Source organism: Entelurus aequoreus, linkage group LG07 (genome assembly GCF_033978785.1).
Source record: "Entelurus aequoreus isolate RoL-2023_Sb linkage group LG07, RoL_Eaeq_v1.1, whole genome shotgun sequence".
NCBI classification, from domain to species: domain Eukaryota; kingdom Metazoa; phylum Chordata; class Actinopteri; order Syngnathiformes; family Syngnathidae; genus Entelurus; species Entelurus aequoreus.
The window spans coordinates 34,724,840-34,748,152 of record NC_084737.1 but is presented as its reverse complement, the minus strand read 5'-3'; the positions used below and the strand labels follow the sequence as shown (position 1 = coordinate 34,748,152).

Here is a 23,313-nt window from a genome sequence, read left to right as displayed (position 1 = left end):
CTAATACACTGCAGAATTGGCTTTGACTCTCAGAACGCAGGTCAGTTTGACTTTCAAGCTTTCAAACAACTTGCGTAAATGTATAATACATAGCCACATACGTGTGGGTACGTATATATATATATATATATATATATATATATATATATATATATATATATATATATATATATATATATATATATATACACTTTTAAGTCAGATTTCAATTTTAATTATAGCTTTTGTGTGAACAAGATATCCAGGTTTTAAAAATGCTAGTCAGCATTTCAAACTGAACAGGATTGCACATGTCTGACATGGTTTTATGGTCTAATTTATATTTGATGTGATGTAATTAACCATCACCTTAACTTTAAAATGTTTCAACTGAACAGCATGGACAGTGACACAACTTGAACTTAGAACATTATCAATATACAGTATAGGAATAATTAGCCACACTTGGCAAACTTTTATTGGAACCTCTCAGGCATTCCTGCCACAAAGTATGAATACATAATAAAAAAACAACACTGTAGGAAAGAAAATATAAAAACATAACCTTAAAACCATAAAAGTCAATGCAACGCCACAGGTCATTCTAAATCAAACTTGAAATGAAGCATAACGCCAAGGCACTCCTGAAACACTAGACTGCTAGTATTTTCAAAATAGAACCCATGTGTTTCACTTTATTACTATAAAATACTATGTCACTAATTGTTAAATGAAGAGAGAGAGGAAAGTTCAGTTAATGTCGCTGTTCATAGCTTGGTGGTGCTGAAATGCTCACAGGCAACTTTTAGATAGATTGGTTAAAAGACAGATATATTTACCAATATATACATAGATAGACTGCTGTATAGCTATTTAATACAAACACTATCTATATAAATGACTTAAAAATAATTAATTACTTTTTAAAAGTAAAAAAAAAACACGTTTTACCCTTGCTCTAGTTTAAGATTTCCTTCACAAACATACATTGGGAGCAGCAGCATGTACTGTAGGTCAATTAGGTTTACTGTGTTGGAGTGCAAAGTAACTGTCTGTCCCCTTTTTTTCCAGGACTGTACTGTCAGTTCCAAAGTTGTAAAAGCCAAGTGTCAAGTGTGCAAAAGTAGTACCAATGAACTTGTTACCATGCTTAGCCATTGTACGCCTGTGATCTACTTCTTTTTCTATACAGATGCAATGACATGACATGGCTGCATACACTTTACAAACAACAACACTAATCTAACTAACTAACACTAATCCTTATGGTAACTTAAATATAGCAATTTCCCTTGAAAGCATCTTTTAGACGAGTAGTGTTGAGGCACGAGTTTCTACTACAGTCATGGACTTGGACATCTGTCCACCTCAGCCAGTTAAGAGCACACAACAACACATGCAACTTCCACTTCCTCTGCACAAGTCTGCACAAACACAACACGAGACCACAGCGTAAACTTCTAACCTTCTAGCTTATTTTCCATCGGGTAGAGTCCATAGCAAAAACAACCAAAACATCCCCCAAAAAACACGTCTTTTTTTTTGTTTTGTCAAGGGGTGCAGGTGTCAGTCACCGGCAACCTGACCCACGCCGGTCCCGGCATGGCTGCGTCTGTCTCAATCAGTTTGGTCACAGCCTCTCTGACAGTCTGCACAGTGTCACGCGTGGACAAGAGAAAACAAATACAGTACATCCGTGTACATGTGAACAGAGTTTCAAGCTCCTCCACAGAGTCAAACAATGGAACAAGTGAGGGAAGAGAGCCACGCGAGGAGAGCTACTCCTCTTTCTCTAATAGCCCCCTCCTCCTTTTCTTCACTTCTTGCACTTCTCTCTCTCTCCCTCTCTCTTTCACACACACACACACACACACACACACACACACGCACACGCACACGCACACACACACACACACACACACACACATACACACACACACACACACACACACACACACACGCACACACACAGTGTTTCTTGTAGTTGCATGCAGTAAAATGACAATACAAATGCTTGCAGAAGAGTGTGTGTGTGTGTGTTTGTTCGTGTGTGTGTGTGTGCACGTGTTGCCGGTAAACAGACGCCATTGTCCTAATTGGGGCTCTTCAACTTTGTTTACTGCCATGACATTTATAGCATGGGGATGTGTCAGAGTCAAATTAAAATGGCCTTGGGGGGAGGAGAAATTCTGCGCAACAGTGTTTTGGTGCGTGTCTTTGCAGTAGTTTACACAAACACGCCCACCCCCTCGCCTGCATTGTCTGTCACGCCAGTTAAAAACAGCTTAGAGTCGGCACGCGCTGCCTGCAACAGTCTACACGCGGCTGCTTGTGCGAGGCTGTGATCGTGGACTGTAATTGTGCAGCAACTTAGCCAGCCATCCCCTCAGACCGTATGCGCGAGAGGTTATTTGTGCACTAATAGTGGCTGTATTTGTTTTCTGCCCATGGCTCCCCCACCTGCAGTGCTGCAGAGAAAAAGGCGCCCCTTCCCCCACTCTGCATTATGACAAATCAAGGCAGGCAGGCAGGCAAGCAGGCAGGCAGCAGTGCCATTAGCACATCACAGCACCAAGTCTTCCTCGTCGGCAAAGCTGCACGAGCGCTAAACACTTGTGTTGTGTCAGCTGCCGTTAGGAATCAGGTAGCTACACTTTGACTCCAAGACCACGCAGTCACACTGCATTAAAAGCTTTGCATGATTGGCGTAAGGATGAGGACAACATGCGCCAGTGACACTGTCTGCCCTACTTCTCAACAAAGTTATCCCACTTGGTGCTGCATGGAGTAAACAAAGCAAGTCTGCATGGCTACATTCAGTGGTCCTGATGCTGCAGAGGCTGGTTAATGTTTTTGAATTGTTTTCATTGTTATTTCATCCGTTGACTTAATAAAGGTTCCCTAAATTCTGCTTTTGAACCAAAATTGTTAGGTCTGAATGAAGAGTTCAGCATTTACTTATGTGAAATTTCATGAAGTATAAATATACTAAACCAATTACCAAGTTATTTCACTGCACAATAATGGGATTCAATACAATAATCTGCCATTACAAAGTTTAGGAATGATCAATTTATGTCTGAGAGGTATTATTTATGTGCTTGTTTGCAGTGGTTTAGATATGCACCATATCATATTTGTTCCATGTGCAATAAGGAAACCAACATTTTAGAAAGTGTGAGGCGCTGTCACTACAGCAAATGCAAACAAAGGGCTAACCTAAGTAGGTAACAGGGTGGGATGTGTTTTTCCCAAGCCAGGCAGCTCCTCCTCAGTCGGTTCTGTGAATGAGCCAGTGAGCCGGTAGGGTATGAATGGCGGAGGGATCTGCCGGTTCTGCTGTATCTAAGCCACCAGCTCCCTCCCACTTCCTCCGGGGCCGTCTGCAATGCAGCTGTCCTGGGAGCCGGCGTTTCAACGTGTCCTACTTTATCCTGTCAATGCTCAGGCACTGCAGTAATGCTTTTACCCGACGCTCACACATACACTTACACAAACACGCACACATTCATAACCTCACTCATGTGCTCATTACATTCTGGCGAATGCCGCACAACATGTGTTTGAGTCACAAATTGAATATGGAATAACTCCACATTGCTAATCTCCAAGAGTTATTTTATTTATAGCACCTCATGAAGTCATAACAGGTGAACATTGTGTATACAAAACCTATAAAAATGTAACAAGCATGTTACTGAACTTTCACTATGGCTACAAAAAGCAACGCAAATACAAAAACAGCGCTAACGTGAATCGAAAATAATGCAACAGAATAGAATAAAGGGTTGCAAGAAGCAAGAGTGGTTGTAATAACGGACCATACAAACTGTGTGATCTGACCTTACAGCTTTTTTAGGATTGCTTAGGCACTAAAATAAAACGTACAGCATTACAATGTTAGCAGAATCTTACACTCAAGAGGCAAAATATCAGCCCGCTGCACAACTTTAGGCACATTGTCAACCTCATACTTTTTGCAAAATTATACACAATGGGCTTGATTTACTCAAGGTTTGTGTGTACTAAAACACATGCAGACTTTATAGCACACGCAAAGCTGATCAACTAAATGTGTGCAAAGTGGATTGTGTCTTTTCAGTGAGCAGAATAAGGCGTGCAATCCATTTTGCGTCTCTGTCTTTATTAATGTGCAAAATATACACTGTAAAAAAAAATTCCTATTTTTATGGTTAATTTACGCTAAATTTCTACTGTGATTTTTCTATTTTTTAAAAATAGTTTATAAAACTGTAGAATTGAAGACATTATCTGTAAATAAACAATCTGCCTGTTATTTTAAGTAATATGCCAGTAATGACAAACTATGTATATTTCTATTTTTTTTTTACAGAAAAATACCAAATTAATTATACATAGCATTTTCTGTTTTCTTAAATTACTTTCAAATTCATGTAAAATTACAGTAATTATCTTTCATTAAATATGTAGCTTGTTATATAAAAGTCTATGTCCATACTAATAATCTAACACAGGGGTGTCAAACTCAAATACAGAGTGGGCCAAAATTTAAAACTGAACAAAGCCGCGGGCCAAAGTTAAACAAATCAACTTTTAACACACTCTACGAGCTATCGTCACGTCCGCTTTTATTCCATTCTAACATCGTTCAGACCCAGTCACAAGATATGTGCCGCTTTTGTACGCACACACGAGCGAATGCAATGCATACTTCATCAACAGCGATACAGGTCACACTGAGGGTGCCAGTATAAAAAACTTTAACACTGTTAGAAATATACCCCACACTGTGAATCCACACCAAACAAGAATGAAAAACACATTTCGGGAGAACATCCGCACCGTAACACAATATAAACACAACAGAACAAATATCCAGAATCCTTTGCAGCACTAACTCTTCCGGGATGCTACAAAATACACCCCCGCTACCACCAAACTTCCCCCCCCCACACACACACACCTTGTAGCGTCCTGGAAGAGTTAGTGCTGCAAAGGATTCTGGGTATTTGTTCTGTTGTGTTTATGTTGTGTTACGGTGCGGATGTTCTCCCGAAATGTGTTTGTCATTCTTGTTTGGTGTGGATTCACAGTGTGGCGTATATTTCTAACAGTGTTAAAGTTTTTCTATTCCGCTACCGTCAGTGTAACCTGTATCGCTGTTGATGAAGTATGCATGGATTCACTTGTGTGTGCATACAGAAGCTGCACATGTTATGTAACTGGGCCAGCACTTGTTGGACTGGCTGAAAAGCAGACCTGACGAATTCTGGGTAGGGCGCTGAAGTATGGTAGACTCCCGGGAGGGTTGGCAAGTATTGTAATTAGCAGTGAATGCGGTGTTACCGCGGCACCGCCGCAATATATAATCAGCGGGCCAGCTCTAGTGTTAATTTGATATCGCCTCAAGGGCCAAGTGAAATTACACGGCAGGCCAAATTTGACACCTATGCTGTAGAATAAAGGTATTTTTCTGCAGAACTGTTTGCATCGTCACTTTATTAAAGGTGGTTGATCTTAATAATTTAGTAAAAATCTGTAAAATTACGATATTTTTCCGCGAAACGTTTCATGAAAATTTCTGTAAATATAATGTTTTTGATCATTATTTGGTTTACAATGTTTTACTTTAATTTTATGGTTTTCGTGTGGCAGCCGTAGCTGCCAGTAGATGACCGTTTTTTTACAGAATTTTTTTTTTACAGTGTATGCTGCTCATCAAAACAGCTACAATTTTGGGAGAAGAAGATGAAAATATAATTATTTAGCACGCGCGATTTAATTCATCTACACTCATCATTTTGAGAGCACTATTTTGCGTTTTATTTTGCACGTGTCAGAAGGACGTGCAAATTGAATGTTACACACATGGCTGCAGGATCAGTGCTTACGCTGCACAGACGATGGGGAGATGAGAATCCTCCATCCTAAGTGTTTGTGTCAACATTTTGGACCGTAAGAAATAAAAAATATTACACATATCGTCTATTCAGCAACATCATTTTATAATTCCATAGCTGCTATAGAAGACTTAAAGGGCTGATTAAAACAAATTCAATTGATGCGTTTTAGTGTTCTCTAGTGTTTTTTTTTATTGACGCATTAAATAGAATATATATAATCAAATATTTGATTATATAAACAAAACTTCTTTAAGGATGCATTTTTTGCGTCTTGAGAGGAGTAAGTGCAGCCTCTCTCCAAAGAGTGCAGCTGTAAAAAAGTTGTCTACTGCATGTTTGAAAACAGAGCAAAGATAGGAGCATGATAACATGAATGTGCAGTCAATAAGAGTGTCTTAGTGGTGATGCTCCGTATAGGGCTTGAACGTGTGCATTGTGGGTCTTGCTGGACTCTGAATAGCTTATTTAAAAGACTGTGCTTAAGTTTAGTTCAAAAGTTAAAAACATGGTGCGAACGTGCGGCATCATGAACTGCCATATTTGTGGTCATGATCATTTCAGGACAAAAAAAATATTTGGTGCGATTTTTCTCATTTCCAGCGTGAAAGCAACGCAGAAGGAAGTTGGGTTCAGTTCAGTTCAGTTCAGTTTCAGTTTATTTCGAACATGCACACAATACAATGTAATGCATCACATATGCAGCGGCGTGGCGCAGTTGGGAGAGTGGCCGTGCCAGCAACCTGAGGGTTCCTGGTTTGATCCCCAACTTCTACCAACCTCGTCATGTCCGTTGTGTCCTTGAGCAAGACACTTCACCCCTGCTCCTGATGGGTCGTGATTAGGGCCTTGCATGGCAGCTCCTGCCATCAGTGTGTGAATGTGTGTGTGAATGGGTGAATGTGGAAATAGTGTCAAAGCGCTTTGAGTACCTTGAAGGTAGAAAAGCGCTATAGAAGTATAACCCATTTACCCTTTACCATATTTCCAGCTGTTTCATTACAGCACGTCCGAAAAGGAGTAGGAGAAGCTGAGCTTATTTAATCCTACCCCTTTTCATACCATACCAATTTTTTCCCATTTCCATGTTCTTTGTAACAGAGCATTGAATAAATAAATAATACATAAACAATATACCATAGTAAGTAAACAGATATTAAAGGCCTACTGAAACCCACTACTACCGACCACGCAGTCTGATAGTTTATATGTCAATGATGAAATCTTAACATTGCGACACATGCCAATACGGCCGGGTTAACTTATAAAGTGCAATTTTAAATTTCCCGGGGAACTTCCGGTTGAAAACGTCTATGTATGATGTCGTTTGCGCGTGACGTCAATGGTTGAAACGGAAGTATTCGGACACATTGTATTACAATACAAACAGCTCTGTTTTCATCGCAAAATTCCACAGTATTCTGGACATCTGTGTTGGTGAATCTTTTGCAATTTGTGTAATGAACAATGGAGACAGCAAAGAAGAAAGCTGTAGGTGGGATTGGTGTATTAGCGGCTGGCTGCAGCAACACAACCAGGAGGACTTTGAGTTGGATAGCAGACGCGCTATCCGACGCTAGCCGCCGACCGCATCTATGATCGGGTGAAGTTCTTCGTTGCGCCGTCGATCGCTGGAACGCAGGTGAGCTAAGCTAAGTTAGCTTCAATGGCGTCTTTAGCAACAGCATTGCTAGGCTTCGACAGGCGGCACAGCATTAACCGTGTAGTTACAGGTCCAGTGTTTGGTTCGGGGTCTCCTGATAGTGGTATTGTTGATCTTCTGTCTATTCTTCCAGTCAGGGGCTTATTTCTTTTGTTTCTATCTGCATTTAAGCACGATGCTATCACGTTAGCTCAAGTGCTTCACCGATGTATTGTCGTGGAGATATAAGTCACTGTGAATGTCCATTTTGCGTTCTCGACTCTCATTTTCAAGAGGATATAGTATCCGAGGTGGTTTAAAATACAAATCCGTGATCCACAATAGAAAAAGGAGAAAGTGTGGAATCCAATGAGCCCTTTTACCTAAGTTACGGTCAGAGCGAAAAAAGATACGTCCTGCACTGCACTCTAGTCCTTCACTCTCACGTTCCTCATCCACAAATCTTTCATCCTCGCTCAAATTAATGGGGTAATCGTCGCTTTCTCGGTCCGAATCGCTCTCGCTGCTGGTGTAAACAATGGGGAAATGTGAGGAGCCCTTCAACCTGCGACGTCACGCTACTTCCGGTACAGGCAAGGCTTTTTTTATCAGCGACCAAAAGTTGCAAACTTTATCGTCGATGTTCTCTACTAAATCCTTTCAGCAAAAATATGGCAATATCGCAAAATGATCAAGTATGACACATAGAATGGATCTGCTATCCCTGTTTAAATAAAAACATTTCATTTCAGTAGGCCTTTAAATACATAAATAATCTTTATCTCAAAATAAATAAAAAATGTTCATCATAATTATTGTTCTGTCTACTATGTGAACAATTGTATTTTGAACAGTTTCTGAAGGTGAATCTTATTGGTGCTTTGTTTGATTTCTCTGGTTTATCCATTCCATAATTTAATTCCACATACGATATACGGCATGCCGGACAGACCTGGCAGGCCCAAACGCATTGTGAGGGTCTGCTGGGAACGTCTAGCAGAGTCTCCTGTCAGAGAGAGTTTTAATTCCCACCTCCGGAAGAACTTTGAACATGTCACGAGGGAGGTGCTGGACATTGAGTCCGAGTGGACCTCTATTGTCGAAGCGGCTGATTGGAGCTGTGGCCGCAAGGTAGTTGGTGCCTTTCGTGGCGGTAATTACCGTCAAGCTGAAGAAAGAGTCCTATCGGGTTCTTTTCGCTCATAGGACTCCGGGGGCAGCGGACAGGTACCGACAGGCCAAGCGGTGTGCGGCTTCAGAGGTCGCAGAGGCAAAAACTCGGACATGGGAGGAGTTCAGGGAAGCCATGGAAAACAACTTCCGGACGGCTTCGAAGTGATTCTGGACCACCATCCGCCGCCTCAGGAAGGGGAAGCAGTGAATTGTCAACACCGTGTATGGTGAGGATGGTGTTCTGCTGACCTCGACTGCGGATGTTGTGGATTGATGGAGGGAATACTTCGAAGACCTCCTCAACCCCACCAACATGTCTTCCTATGAGGAAGCAGGGGCTGGGGAATCTGTGGTGGGCTCTCCTATTTCTGGGGCTGAGGTTGCTGAGGTAGTTAAAAAGCTCCTCTGTGGCAAGGCCCCGGGGGTGGATAAGATCCGCCCGGAGTTCCTAAAGGCTGTGGATGCTGTGGGGCTGTCTTGGTTGACAAACTCTGCAACATTGCGTGGACATCGGGGGTGGTACCTCTGGATTGGTAAGGTCTATTCAGGTGTACTGGAGACGAGGCTACGCCGGATAGTCGAACCTCAGATTCAGGAGGAACAGTGTGGTTTTCGTCCTGGGTCAGAGCTTGGTCAGCATTGCCGGCAGTAAGTCAGACACGTTTCCAGTGAGGGTTAAACTCCGCCAAAGCTGATCTTTGTCACCGATGGTCATGAGCTTTGGGTTATGACCGAAAGGACAAGATCACGGGTACAAACGGCCGAAATGAGTTTCCTCCGCCGGGTGGCGGGGCTCTCCCTTAGAGATAGGGTGAGAAGATCTGCCATCCGGGAGGAGCTCAAAGTAAAGCCGCTGCTCCTCCACATCGAGAGGAGCCAGATGAGGTGGTTCGGACATCTGGTCAGGATGCCATCCGAACGCCTCTCTAGGGAGGTGTTTAGGGCACGTCCGGCCGGTAGGAGGCCACGGGGAAGACCCAGGTCACTTTGGGAAGACTATGTCTCCCGGCTGGCCTGGGAAAGCCTCGGTATCCCCGGGGAAGAGCTGGACAAAGTGGCTGGGGAGAGGAAAGTCTGGGCTTCCCTGCTTAGGCTGCTGCCCCCGCGACCCGACCTTGGATAAGCGGAAGAAGATGGATAGATGGATGGATACAAATATGCTAAAGCTTTTAAGTGTTGTACAAGCATACAATTATTTCACATTAGATTTTCCTCCAAATTATATTTATCCTATGTTAGAGCAGATAAAGAGACGCTGAATAGCCTGAAAAGCAGCTGTGAGACTATCAAACATGACTTTCAACGCATCACCTGGTACCTGTTGGTGTGTCACGGCATTTCCACAATGGCAAGTTTGAATCAAAGCATGTTTTATTCTGTTGCACACGTAACATTTGGTAGGATGTTAGCATTCGCTAAGCTAAGCAAGCTGTGGATTACGAACAACGTACAGTATTTTAGAAAAAAGCAATACCCCTATACATAGATAAATAGCTGAGAAGGCTTTAAATATTCCCACATTGAAGAAATGCGTCAGCGAGCTCCAGAATTTGCAAAACGTCAGTATGCCCAGGTGTCACACCCTCCAGTGTTCTGTACCTGAAAGGTTCCCTGTAGAATTGCACGTATTCTGCGACGCCTCGGAGCGAGCCTAAGGCTCAGTGGCATATCTATGCTTCCAGGACACAAAAGGGGAGAATCACCAATCATCCGACATGGCCAGGTCTTGTATTGCGCCTAAAAAGCAGCTTTCAATTCCACGTCTTGAGTTATGTGGTACACTGACAGGAGCGCAGATGGCAAAACTGTTGCTGACTGAACTCACACTGCCCATCACCCGCGTCACCCTTTGGACAGTCCACCACTGTGCTCAATTGTCACTTTAAAGTATTTGTGGGAACCCATATAGCTGAAATACAAGAACTGACAGCGACCGGCAACTTGAGATACATGCCATCTGAACAAATCCCAGCAGAGGATATTACCCAAGGTTGATCACTTAGGGAGTTGGCTCAACCACTCTGCTGAAACCAGGGGCCTACCTTCCTACAACAGGTATCAGAGTGCTGACCGGTGCAACCGACCCAAGGCCTGACAGATGAAAGTGAGTTAGAGAAATCAGCTTTTTGTTCTTACGTTCCTATTGCCAATGTCCCTTTGCCTGACCAATCACAGCATGCCACATGCCTGACCTCATACAGGCTGCACAGCGCTTGAAAACTAAACTTCAGCTCCTTAAACAGGCACAGTTTGACAGCTTTCCAGAAGAAGTCCAGTTACTCCAGAAGGGGAGGACTGTGCTCCGTAACAGCCGACTACTTGTACTGGCACCGGAGTAGGATCAAAGCCTACATCTGATCCGGGTAAGAGGTTACTTGTATGAAGTTGAATATCTGGATACCAGCAATCTGCACCCCATAATGCTATAACCTGATCATCATAAAAGACAATGACAACTGACTTCTGCATCCAGGCCATGAACGAGTCTTTGCGGAGCTGCGACGAGCCTATAGGGTGCTCTTCGGAAGACAGGCTATAGAGAGACATCAGAGCCAGTGTCTAGAGCGCAGGAAGTGGCACAGCAAGCCAGTCATCCCTAAAATGGTAGACCTACGTTCCTCTCGAATCTACCTTCGCCAACCCGTTTTCTGGTCCACCAGAGCGGACTGTCTCACAACGAGGTGTGTCGACCTGGACCTGCTCCCCAGTATGGACTCAGATTCCTTTCTCATGGCCCTAAGTCGTTTCATCACAAGACGAGGAAAGCCATTTGAGTTAATATCTGATCAGGGCACATATTTTCGAGGTGGGGACAGAAAACTTAAGAAGGCCTTCGTTGCTCTTGAACTACTTCAAGAAAAACTGACGAGCAGAGAATTACATTCCAATTTAACCCTCCTCATGCACCACAGTTTGGAGGCACATGGGAGCGAGAAATCCGTTCAGTTAAAGCCTCTCTTCAAGTAGTCCTTAAAGACCGAATCGTCCCAGAGGAAGTTTTCTCCACAGTTCTGGTGGAGGTGGGAGAAATACTTAATTCCAAACGGCTCGGCTATGTGTCCACTGACATTTCAGACACTGACCATACAACTCCAATTATGTTGCTCGTGAGGCGGCTGGATGATTCTCTTCCACAAGCAGTTTATGGCACCTGAGAACTCCTAGGGAAAAGCAAATGGTGGCATAGCCAAGTTGTCTCTGAACAGTTCTGGACACAGTTCACCCGGTGCTACCCGCCCAACCTTAAACTTCGTCAGAGATGGCAATCCTCTTCAGACTTAGCAGAGGGTCAGGTAGTAGTAGTTGACCCACAATTACCACGTGCCCTCTGGTCAGTTGGCAAAGTTACGCGGGTCATTCCCAGCACTGATGGACGGATCAGGATTGCAGAGGTCAACATTGGAGGATGCCAAGCTTATCAATCTACCGGCCATGCCTACTGATAAAGAAGACAGCCCTTCACAATAACTTCTATTGGACTACTAGTTTGATTCACAAATTAAGGGGTGGCTGTATAAAACTTCCTGTGATAGGCTGTCAATCACCTCGCTCACCTGTAACGTCACCTGCAAGACCAGGAAGACATACCCCTTTAGTGACGTGTGCAGCTGACACAAAACTTTGTGAAAGTCATGCCCAAATTTTATTCCCACAGACATTGCCTCCTACTTTTGTTGGCAGACATTGTGTGCGTTCATGATGATGTGAGTTGCGGCGTGATTGCTATACTGTAAACTAGCGACCCAGAAATGTTATGCATGTAAAGCTGAATGTGATTTATGTAGTTTAGCATTCATTTATTGTCATAATTGCACAAATGTTAAAGTAGTCTTGTTATCTGTGGTACCATCACCTTAGAGCATATTCCTTATTTTCATTTGGTTTGCACGTTTAATTAGCCTCCCGAGGAGACAATGTGATAGCGTAGTTGTTAATCACCCACTTGAACTTGCCGTGTTTAACCACAATGGGGTGCTGTTACTCCCATAAATGGATATTTCCTAATACCATTTACTGTAGGATGTTTATATTATCAATACTATTGTCTGTCACCTACTGGTATTAATTGTTGTATCTTCTTTTCTCTTTTATTTAGAGACCACACATATACACCCATACCCAGCCATATATGGATAAATAGGTGTTGATCTACACCAAAAAATTTGAATAAATACTGTTTGGAAAGAAAAGTTGGAAGATCCTATTCATTGGAGTAGTTGTCAAAGCCTTCTGACAGAGGCAAGGAATATCAGGCTGCAGCACAGCAGATATCACACACCGTGTCCTCAACAACGTCCATTGTGTATTTTACATAAACAATGTCCATTGTGTTTGTTACATGAATAAAATACAAGGTTTAGTGTTAATACACACAACAAACATTGCACACGTGGTTTAACACAACTTCCGCTGGTCAAATTCAGCGCTACATGTGTTTAACCAGTTTTGATCCTCAGAGTTAAACAGCCAAAAACAACACAACCACGAATAAAAAAGACATCACAAAGTCAGCAATTTCAATACATTCCTACCTTGTTGTCCAGTCGCTGTAAAAGTCAGATTTTTGCGATTTATTTAGATTTTTTTCAGGGTCCATAGTGCCACCTTCTTCTACTCTCCCACTGCCGCTTCCTTGTGACACATATTATTTGCTGTTGCCCCCTGAGGGGTGGCGGGAGCATAGGCGCCGATTTTAATTTCTGCCAGTGGGTACTCGGATGGGCGGTAAATCTGAGGCCCCTTCCACACTAAGCCGGCGAAGGTTATCCAGGGTAAATCCCACCTAACCTTATTTTTGTCCACACACACACAATGATCGTTTAAGATCCCCTCCTCCCCTCCGTCCGCCGGCGCAACGTGACCTAGTACGCATGCGCAGAAAATGCGCATGTCATAGTCACCTCCAGCGTTGCTTTGTGTGCAAGTTCTTAAATTAAATTGAACTTATCTGTACAATATCCAGTGTTGTGGTATTTCAATTAACTGGAATCCAGTGTGCTGTGGGGCCCTATTGTAGTGAATCACACCTGAGCCATCATACATTCATTAAATCTTTAATGGACATGTAGAAGTAAACAATGTGACAAAGAACATTTTACAACAATCAATCTAGGGATCTAGATATCTGGTCAGGACACTCCTCACTCTTTTGCCTTCACCTTCATTGTCCATTCGTTTTTGGTGACTTTATATACTGTGGACCTAGACATAGACTCCGCGACATACATGGCGGACAATAACTGATACAGTCTGCTTTGCCAGTCCAAATGCATTCGATGTTTTCCGTAGTCTTCCCTCGACGGCCAGGTAATACAAAGCACACGCTACCTTTTTCATCACATCCACGGGAGTAAGGGACAAAGTTTTTCAGTAAGTAGAATCACAGCTGACCTCAACATTTGAAAGTTCTCTTGCCGTCTGAGAAGTGTTGTATCCAAAATAGCTGCAATTGCGCGTTTCCTTCTCTTAAGGTATTCATGTGTGATTTCCACAAGAGTCTGTACATGTAGAAGAAGGAGAAACACGGGCATGTCTGGATGACTCGCCTCCATCTTTCCAGTGGTTGGCTCCGGTTGTTATGAAGATGGCTGTGGCGCGAACTTTCTGACGTCACTTCCTGTGTGGCCGCGGTCTTTCTGACTTAATTTCCTATCCGAACTCAGTTTGTAAACGATCAATGAGTCCATACAAAGCTAAGAGCCGGAGGTTCAAGAAATACAATGCACACTTACCCGTGTAAAACATTGTCCGAGGGGGGGGACCTTAAACGATAGATTAGTGTGGCTGAAACGAGGCTTAGGCAACATAAGTATTTGTTTAAGGAGTTATCCGGCTTAGTGTAGACATAGCCTGACGCTACTTTTCTGAGCATGCGCGGTTTTTGCTTGGTGGTGAGAAATTATTTGCCATCAATCCCACGTGGTTGCTCGGCATTGTCCGTGGGTGCTCGGGCCCCATTAATTATAGTATCAATGTTAATGTAACCGAAAGTGTACAAATGGACCCAATAAGTACTATTTACTAGCTGTCATTTAACTGGGGACACTCTTAACCACCTTTAGGGGTCCCCACATCCCACTGTTCGTATTTATTTAGTTTGTTTTTTCTTTGGCCCACCCCTATAATGTTATTCATTTTCTCTACCTACAGTAAAAAAAAGAGCATCTATCTATATCTTGACAAACAAACAAACAAATACAAAAAACAACAACAATATGTAGTTTGGGAAGATTTGGTAATGATTATGTGCAGTAAAACGTTTCCTGAACTAAACTCACTTAACGTGTGTTCCTAAATTTGTGTTGGACGTCTTAGATGAAGAGAGCAGTTATGATTTTGGTGTACAAAGTAAACAACTAAAAATTAAGGTTTGGGGGATTGTTTTCTCTAAATGTATACTTTTGTCTAAATATGACTAAGGACACAGATTATTTTGGGTGTCCTGCACGTCATCTTCATCCCGAAAGGAAAAATCAAATCTGCGGGAGAGAATCCCTTCCCCACGGGAACCATTTTAAAGTATGCTTTTCTTTTTTTTGAGTCGTCAGTTTGAAGCGTCCCTCTGTCTCCGACTCCCTCGTCGTCATGTGACATGTGTGTGACTGCTATGCTTTTGTTTACTAGTGTCATGACAGAAGGGTTTTCGCAAATTACTGTGAGGATTGTTTTCCCGTGATGCAAACAGACAGGACCGGACAAGGCTTGCAGGTAAATACATGATTTAATTTTTGACTAAAAAGGTACAAACAAAAGGCGCTCACAGCGGAGGCACAACTTGGCTAAGGAACAAAAAATACCCGAAGGCGAGCGTGCCTAACGCACGTGAAAGCAAAGGCAAAAAAACTTAGGACATAAAAAACTCGCTAACTGTGACATGAAACATGAAAGTAAAAAAACTCACTAGACTGTGGCTTGAATAAACAAAAACTTACTGTGGCAAGGCATGGAACGAGCATGAAACTATGGCATGGAAAGAATCAGTACAGAGCATGAAATGAACAATGTCGCCAGGCCGACTACCTGGCAACTACAGGCTTAAATAATAATGTCATGATTAACAACAGGTGCGTGAGTCCAAACAAATGAGGCAGGTGAAACTAATGAGTTGTCATGGAAACTAAAACAAACCAGGGTGCACAAAAACAGGAACTATGGAGTCCAAAACTAGCAGAAGAATAACAAAACATAATCCAGACCACAGAACATGACAACTAGTTTCAATGACCCACCTTATCTTGCCTCTGATTGACCTGTCAGTAGAGTTTTGCCCTAACCTTAGCCAATTGTGACTCATCATATGAACACCAACCAATCATCATGGATTTTATATGTATGTTCTAATTCATCCAGGTCTTTGTATTTTCTCCATATTTTTTTGGGGACCGGTACTTTTCAGAGGCGTTATAGTACCGAAAATGACTAATTGGTATCGCGGTACTATGCTCATACCGATATACCGTACAACCCTAATCCATCCACATCGTTCATATAATTTTAAGCTGCCTTTTTTAACTTAGCTTTGAATCCAGATGACATTTTTGGTGGTAACATTGCCGTGACTAAATAAGCCTGCTTTTCACACTAATAATTGAAGTATTGTATTCCATGTTTTAAAAATAATTTTCGCTGACCAAACACTTTGAAAGCACATACATTGTTATTTTTGGAATATTTTTTCCGACCCACAACACGGCAGGAAGTTGGTATGTTTGTGCACAGGTGTTGCAAATAAAGCACGGATCAGGCAGCTCAGCGAATTGGAGGTGTCACTGCCTGCAGCTAACATGCCGTGTGTTGAATAACAATTTAGCAAGTCTTGGAACGAAGGACCTACAATTTCTCCTGTTGTAAGAGTCGAAAGTAAAACTACTTCATTTCATAGCTACACATGACTGTGTGACTGTCGATGAAGGTAATGTCTATTTGGAAAGCAATACAATTAGTTAGGTTTACTCTGAGTCCTTAAAATGCTGCTTTTTGCTGTAAATGTTCCTTGTGTCAAAAAAGCTCTAGATTTTGTTTTTAAAAGTAGTTCCTTGGTGCCGGATCTACTAAGATGCAGATACAACATGCTAAACAGCGTGTGCAAACTATAAAATTGTGTGTACAAATAGTGGGCGTGTTGCGTGTGATTTTCTAGGACTGTGTGCACAAACGATAACTGGTGCAGACTGCCCTATTAAGTGAGGTTTCCGTGTGTAGTCCATGGCTTTCACCAAGGAGACACTCATTTACTGCACATTCACGTTATCATGCTCCTACCTGTGGTGTTTTGCTATCTATGTTGGAAACATGCAGCACAGATGTACCACTTTTTATGGACATTTTAGAGTCCGTCCTGCAGTGCATCTACAATGGTACCCACTTTTTTAGCCCGCTGAAGGTGCGCTCTTTGAAGATGCTGATAGTAAATGCAAGCATGTTCCAGACGCAAGAAAATGAATATTCCAATGCATTTTTTTTCATATGGGAGATGTGTTATGTAATATATCTTTTATATTAAAAAAGAAGAATGTCAATAAAAAAATGTCAACACACGACAAACAGCATCAATAGAATTTGTTTTAATCAGCCTCTTAAGTCGTCCAGCAGCTATTAAATGAGAAAAAAAATTGCTGAATAGACATTATGTCTGATATTTTAATTTTTGACAGTCCATATAGGACGGAGTTGCAGCACGATCGCCTCCTTACTCACAGCTATTTTTGCACAATTGCCAGTATGCCCATCCTTTCTATAGTTACTAAATTTGGATGCAAAACAGCGGCTCAGAACAATTTCAATCTTGATAAGTCGCTCTGCGTGTGTTAAATAATTATATTTGCATTTTCTCTTCCCAGTATTGTGGGCGTTCTGATGATCAGCATATACTCTGCATATTCATGAAGACAGACACTAAATGGATTGATCTCCTTATTTTCCTCAGTTAAGAAACACAATCCTCTACGCACAAGTTTAGTAGATCAGCTTTGCGTGCAGTATCAAGTCTGCACGTGTTTTAATAAATGCAAACCTTTAATAGATCAGGCCCTAGGTCTACATTTTGAAATACATACAGACATAAATGCTTAGGTAAACACAGATATCAGCATGTCCATGAAATATATTCCAGTCCAGCTCTAAGGGCCTGATTTACAAAATATTTGCATGTACCGGTAGTAAAACATGTGCAAACTTGATAGCACATGCAAACTTGATCTACTAAACGTGTGCAAAGTGGATTGTTATAGTTATGGTGTTAGTTTATTTCGAACATGCATACAATATGATTCATCACGGTTAACATTTCTCATTACAGCATGACCGAAAAGGAGTAGGAAGAAACAGAGCTTACGAAATCCTATCCCTTTTCATTTCATATCAATTGTCTCTTATGTGAGCAGAACAAGGCGTGCAATCCATTTTGAATCTCTGTCCTTATTGATATGCAAAATAAATGCTGATCATCAAAACACCTACTGGGAGGAGAATATGCAATTATATTATAGATATCCCAACTCGATGTTCCTAGAGTGTCCGCCCTGAGATCGGTAGGTTGGAGTTCAAATCCCAGCCGAGTCATACCAAAGACTATAAAAATGGGACCCATAACCTCCCTGCTTGGCACTCAGCAACAAAGGGTTGGAGTTGGGGATTAAATCACCAAAATGATTCCCGGGCGCGGCGCCGCTGCTGCCCACTGCTCTCCAAGGGGATGGGACAAATGCAGAGGACAAATTTCACCACATCTAGTGTGTGTGTGACAATCATTGGTACTTTAATCTTTAATCTTAATCGTTGATGTGACAAAAGAAGAAATAATCAAAATTGTAAAAAAATCCAAAACCAAGACTTCAACTAATTGAAGTCTTGGTTTGTTTTATCGCTTTATGAAAGCGATAAAAAAGGTTCTTGAAGAAATTTCAGAGCCTTTAACGTATGTTAGCAATCTGTCACTTCAAACTGGAAAATTCCCAAACAAAATGAAAATAGCAAAAGTTAAAGTAAAGTAAAAGTACCAATGATTGTCACACACACACTAGGTGTGGTGAAATTTGTCCTCTGCATTTGACCCATCCCCTTGTTCACCCCCTGGGAGGTGAGGGGAGATATGGGCAGCAGCGGTGCCGCACCCGGGAATCATTTTTGGTGATTTAACCCCCAATTCCAACCCTTGATGCTGAGTGCCAAGCAGGGAGGTAATGGGTCCCATTTTTATAGGCTTTGGTATGACTCGGCCGGGGTTTGAACTCACAACCTACCGATCTCAGGGCAGACACTCTAACCACTAGGCCACTGAGTAGTACGAATTTATAAAACTGGAAACAAACACCAATTCACAAACTATAGACCTGTTTCTTTACTGAAACAGCTTTCCAAAATCATTGAAAAATTATTCAACAACAGATTGGACAAATTCATAAACATAGTGGAACACTCACATGGAACCAATACGAATACAGAGCTAACGTTTCAACATCGATGCCATTAATCAAAATAACATAGGAAAGCAGTAGTGTTTATGCATCTAACAAAAGCATTTGAGACAATTGCAATTAATTATATCTGAATTACAAAATTACAACAATATGGCATCAGAGGCCTGGTCTTAAACTGGATAAGAAGCAACTTAACCATCAGGAAGCAATACATGATGCTAGGTGAAAATACATCAACAGAGCTAGATATATCTTGTGGCGTACACCAGGGATCAATACTGGGACCAAAATTGTTCAATCTTTATATAAACGACATTTGTAAAGTTACAAAGGACTAAAAGTTAGTATTATTTGCAGACAACACACCTGCTTTTTGTTCAGGAGAGAATCCACAGAAGCTAATACAAATAATAACAGAATAAATTAATAAACTAAAGATATGGTATGAGAAAAACAGACTATCCTTAAACCTTATTAAAACTAAAATAATGCTATTCAGTAACAGTAGAAGAGAAAGTCAAACACATATTCAGATAGACGAAGTAGATATTGAGAGAGTAAAATAAATATAATTTTGGGGTGTTATAATAGATGATCAAATGCACTAGAAATGTCATACATGGCCTCTCGCCCATGAGCGCATCTGCAGCGCACAAAAAAAAAATAGTGGGTTTAATTTTGGATGCCGTGGACTGCTTCTAAAATGCTCATAACAAGTGGTACAAGTCTGCTGCTTGTTTGAAAACAATATGCCACACGTAAGAGAATGATAAAAGGACTGATTGATTGATTGATTGAGACTTTTATTAGTAGGTTGCACAGTGAAGTACATATTCCGTACAATTGACCACTAAATGGTAACACCCGAATACGTTTTTCAACTTGTTTAAGTCGGGGTTCACTTAAATTGATTCATGATACAGATATATACTATCAGATATATACTATCATCATAATACAGGCATCACACAAGATAATCACATTGAATTATTTACAATCCGGGGTGTGGAGGGAGGGGTTAGGTTTGGTTGTTATCATCAGTCATCAACAATTGAGAACAGAGAAATGGATATTGGAACAGTGTAGGTTTGACTTGGTAGGATATGGACAGCAAGTAGTGGACAGAGACAGAGACAGAGAGAGAGAGAGAGAGAGAGAGAGAGAGAGAGAGAGAGAGAGAGAGAGAGAGAGAGAGAGAGAGAGAGAGAGAGAGATCAGAAGGCATAAGAAAAAGTATCTGCATTTGATTGTTTACATTTGATTATTAACAATCCGGGGATGGTGTTAGTTTAGGGTTGTAGCTGCCTGGAGGTGAACTTTTATTGCGGTTTTGAAGGAGGATGGAGATGCCCTTTCTTTTATACCTGTTGGGATCTGGGGTGGAGGTCTAGAAGTAATCTGACTAGCTTGTTCTGGGATGAGTCTAGATTTGAGGGTTTTGGATAACATGGATGTGCAGTAAATGAGTGTCTCCCTGGTGAAAGCTGAGTAATAAACGCAAAAGGCACTAGTTATGAATAGCATGTGCATTGTTAGTAGATTGCACGCAACACGCCCACTAATAGCACACACAATTTTATAGATTGCACATGCTTTTTAGAATGTGGTATTTGGATTTTAGTAAAAGTAAAAAGTTAGTGTTTTATATTTCCAGCAACATTGATGGGAGACTGAGGACAGAGCTCCAGGCCAACCTGCTATCATCCTAATCCATGTTTTGATATTCTGTCACAATGGACTGTACATATTGCTGCATGGACATTTTACAGTAAATGCCAAATAGTCACTGATTTTGTTTCAACACCTGCTTAAAAAGTGAAAAGAAAAGCAACAATGAAAGATGAAGAGGTTTTTTAGTACATTATCAAAGGGCTGTTAAATCGCTCGCAGATTACCTTCACAAAGAACACACTAAACAAGCACAATAAAACTGCACATACTGTCCATTAAAACAGTTGGAAGTGATGTCCCTTACAGCTATTGAGAACATAGCACATAGAGGACATGAAGAATATGAAAAGTCCAATAGCGAAGGACACTTTAGGTAAGTTCTTGTTGTATACTATATCCATAGATATCATAAGTAACCTAGACCGGAACTAGGTCACGACGTGACAGCAAGGTTTTCGTCCGCCATTATACCCCAGACTTCGCATACGAACGCACAGCAAACACATCAAATTTGTTTTGAAAGTGAATCCAAAAGAAATATGCCAAGGCAGTGTGCTCATGCCACATGTAAAAACAAACAGATTAAGGGGAACGGACTGACCTTCCATGAGTGAGTTTAAGAGATTTTAAAAGGTTGAAATTAATAACGTTGGGTTAATTTATTACATGGATGTTAATTTCCTATACAATGTATCAGGGCTGAAATCCAGACTTTAACAACATGTAGTTAAAAAACAATAACCTGCATAGATCAATGATCAGTAAATGAATGTGGTAAAATGACATTTCATGAAACATTTTAACTATTGACTAATTCATTATGTAAAATGTATGTACTGTAGAACTTTAGGTAGGGTTAATTAGTCTGTTATTGCAGTTTGTAGTATAATAATTATCTGACTCCTATTTACTTTTTTTATTTACTTTTCTTTCCAAATATTCCTCTACAGTGCATGCAAAACCTTGGTCACCCACAATTCAGAGATGTCACTGCTACTGTACAATTCATACAGGTACTTGCAATGCAATGCATTTTTCTTCCACTAACTCCTTTTTTCATTTGCGTAATACATGTTTCTACTCTTGTCAACATTTGCAGTTGATAGACAGATTGTTTGATGTGCTTAATGTCAGGAATATAATTGGCAAGGGCTACAAATCACCTTTTGGGCCAAACAGCACAGCACATTTCACTTTCCTGTACCTCCCTGAAGAACTCTGGATGGACTGTTTATCTAAAATACACGACGGTATGGTTTGATACTATTTCTTTGGTTAGCAATTAGAATATATCATTATCTGTTAAAAATTATTCTTGTAATGGATTTATATGCACCGTTTTGTAACCACATATTTTAAAATGTGAGGAAAATGTTGTTAGGTAAAACATTATGATGAATAAGCATACAACTTGTTTCATGTACAGTATTTGTTCCAAACCTACTTCTCTTTTAGGGTTCTTTGTTTGTATTGAGTCCCTGAAACGTTTTGTGCCAGTCCTTCTCCAAGGACAGTCCTCTTGACATACAAGATCACCTGGAATTTGTTTTTAATTCAGTACACATGGCAGGTATGTACACAATGAAACTATAATGTTCTTTGTAAATATTAGTATTTTTTTTTCATAAATATGATTGTTTATATTTTACCAATAAGCCTTGCAAGATGAGGGGTGCTAATGCATAATCTAATTTTGTACTGTTTCCGTTTTTAAACAGGAGACTGGAACAACAATCACAATACAGCAATTGCAGTCAATATACGCCAAGCTGGCTGCACACCGTGGCATTGAACCAGGAAAGACTGCAAGTGCCACAGCACAGGACAACACTGACATCATTCCTGTAGCGAAGGACTCTGAGGACAGCATTCCGTATGGCTTTTAGGTGGTGCCAAGAGTTCTCGCCGAGCATGACTTTGCCAACTGGACATCACCTCAGAACTTTCCCTTACTGGACCACAGTGTCACATACTGTACATAAGTGGCTCGGTGAAAAGAAACAATATCAATAGGCTAATGTGTCATACATTTAGTTTTAGAAGCTCTACCTACTGACTACACATAGTCATATCACTTATTGCACACTAAAAAATTCTGGGTTATTTTAATAACCCAATTTATGAGTTGTGAGTGTTGGGTTACATTTTGGAGTTATTTTTATGAAGAGCAATCTATTTTTTGGGTTCGGTAGGTTGGAGTTCAAATCCCAGCCGAGTCATACCAAAGACTATAAAAACGGGACCCATAACCTCCCTGCTTGGCACTCAGCAACAAAGGGTTGGAGTTGGGGGTTAAATCACCAAAATGATTCCCTGGCGCGGCGCCGCTGCTGCCCACTGCTCCCCAAGGGGATGGGACAAATGCAGAGGACAAATTTCACCACATCTAGTGTGTGTGTGACAATCATTGGTACTTTAATCTTTAATTAATCTTAATAAGGGTATATTGTTTTAACTCAATTTCTGGGTTTTCAAAACTCTGAACCATTTTTGGGTTGTTTTTCAATGAGTAACGCATTTTTGGGTCAAAGGCTTTCTTTAATAAAAA

At 41.2% G+C, this 23,313-nt stretch overlaps 1 protein-coding gene across 12 annotated transcripts in view; it reads right to left on the bottom strand.

The window, feature by feature from the left end:
• camta1a (calmodulin binding transcription activator 1a) overlaps positions 1-23,313 on the bottom strand; it is a 765,387-nt gene that overhangs the window by 33,217 nt on the left and 708,857 nt on the right. The window contains exon 1 of one of the 12 annotated variants that reach the window (XM_062053315.1): positions 1,445-1,713. The exons of the other annotated variants lie outside the window; for them this stretch is intronic. Within the exon in view, the coding sequence (XP_061909299.1) occupies positions 1,445-1,463 (19 nt within the window). The 5' untranslated portion in view covers positions 1,464-1,713. Of the gene's footprint in view, positions 1-1,444; positions 1,714-23,313 lie in introns of those variants that run through there. 12 annotated transcript variants of the gene reach the window in all.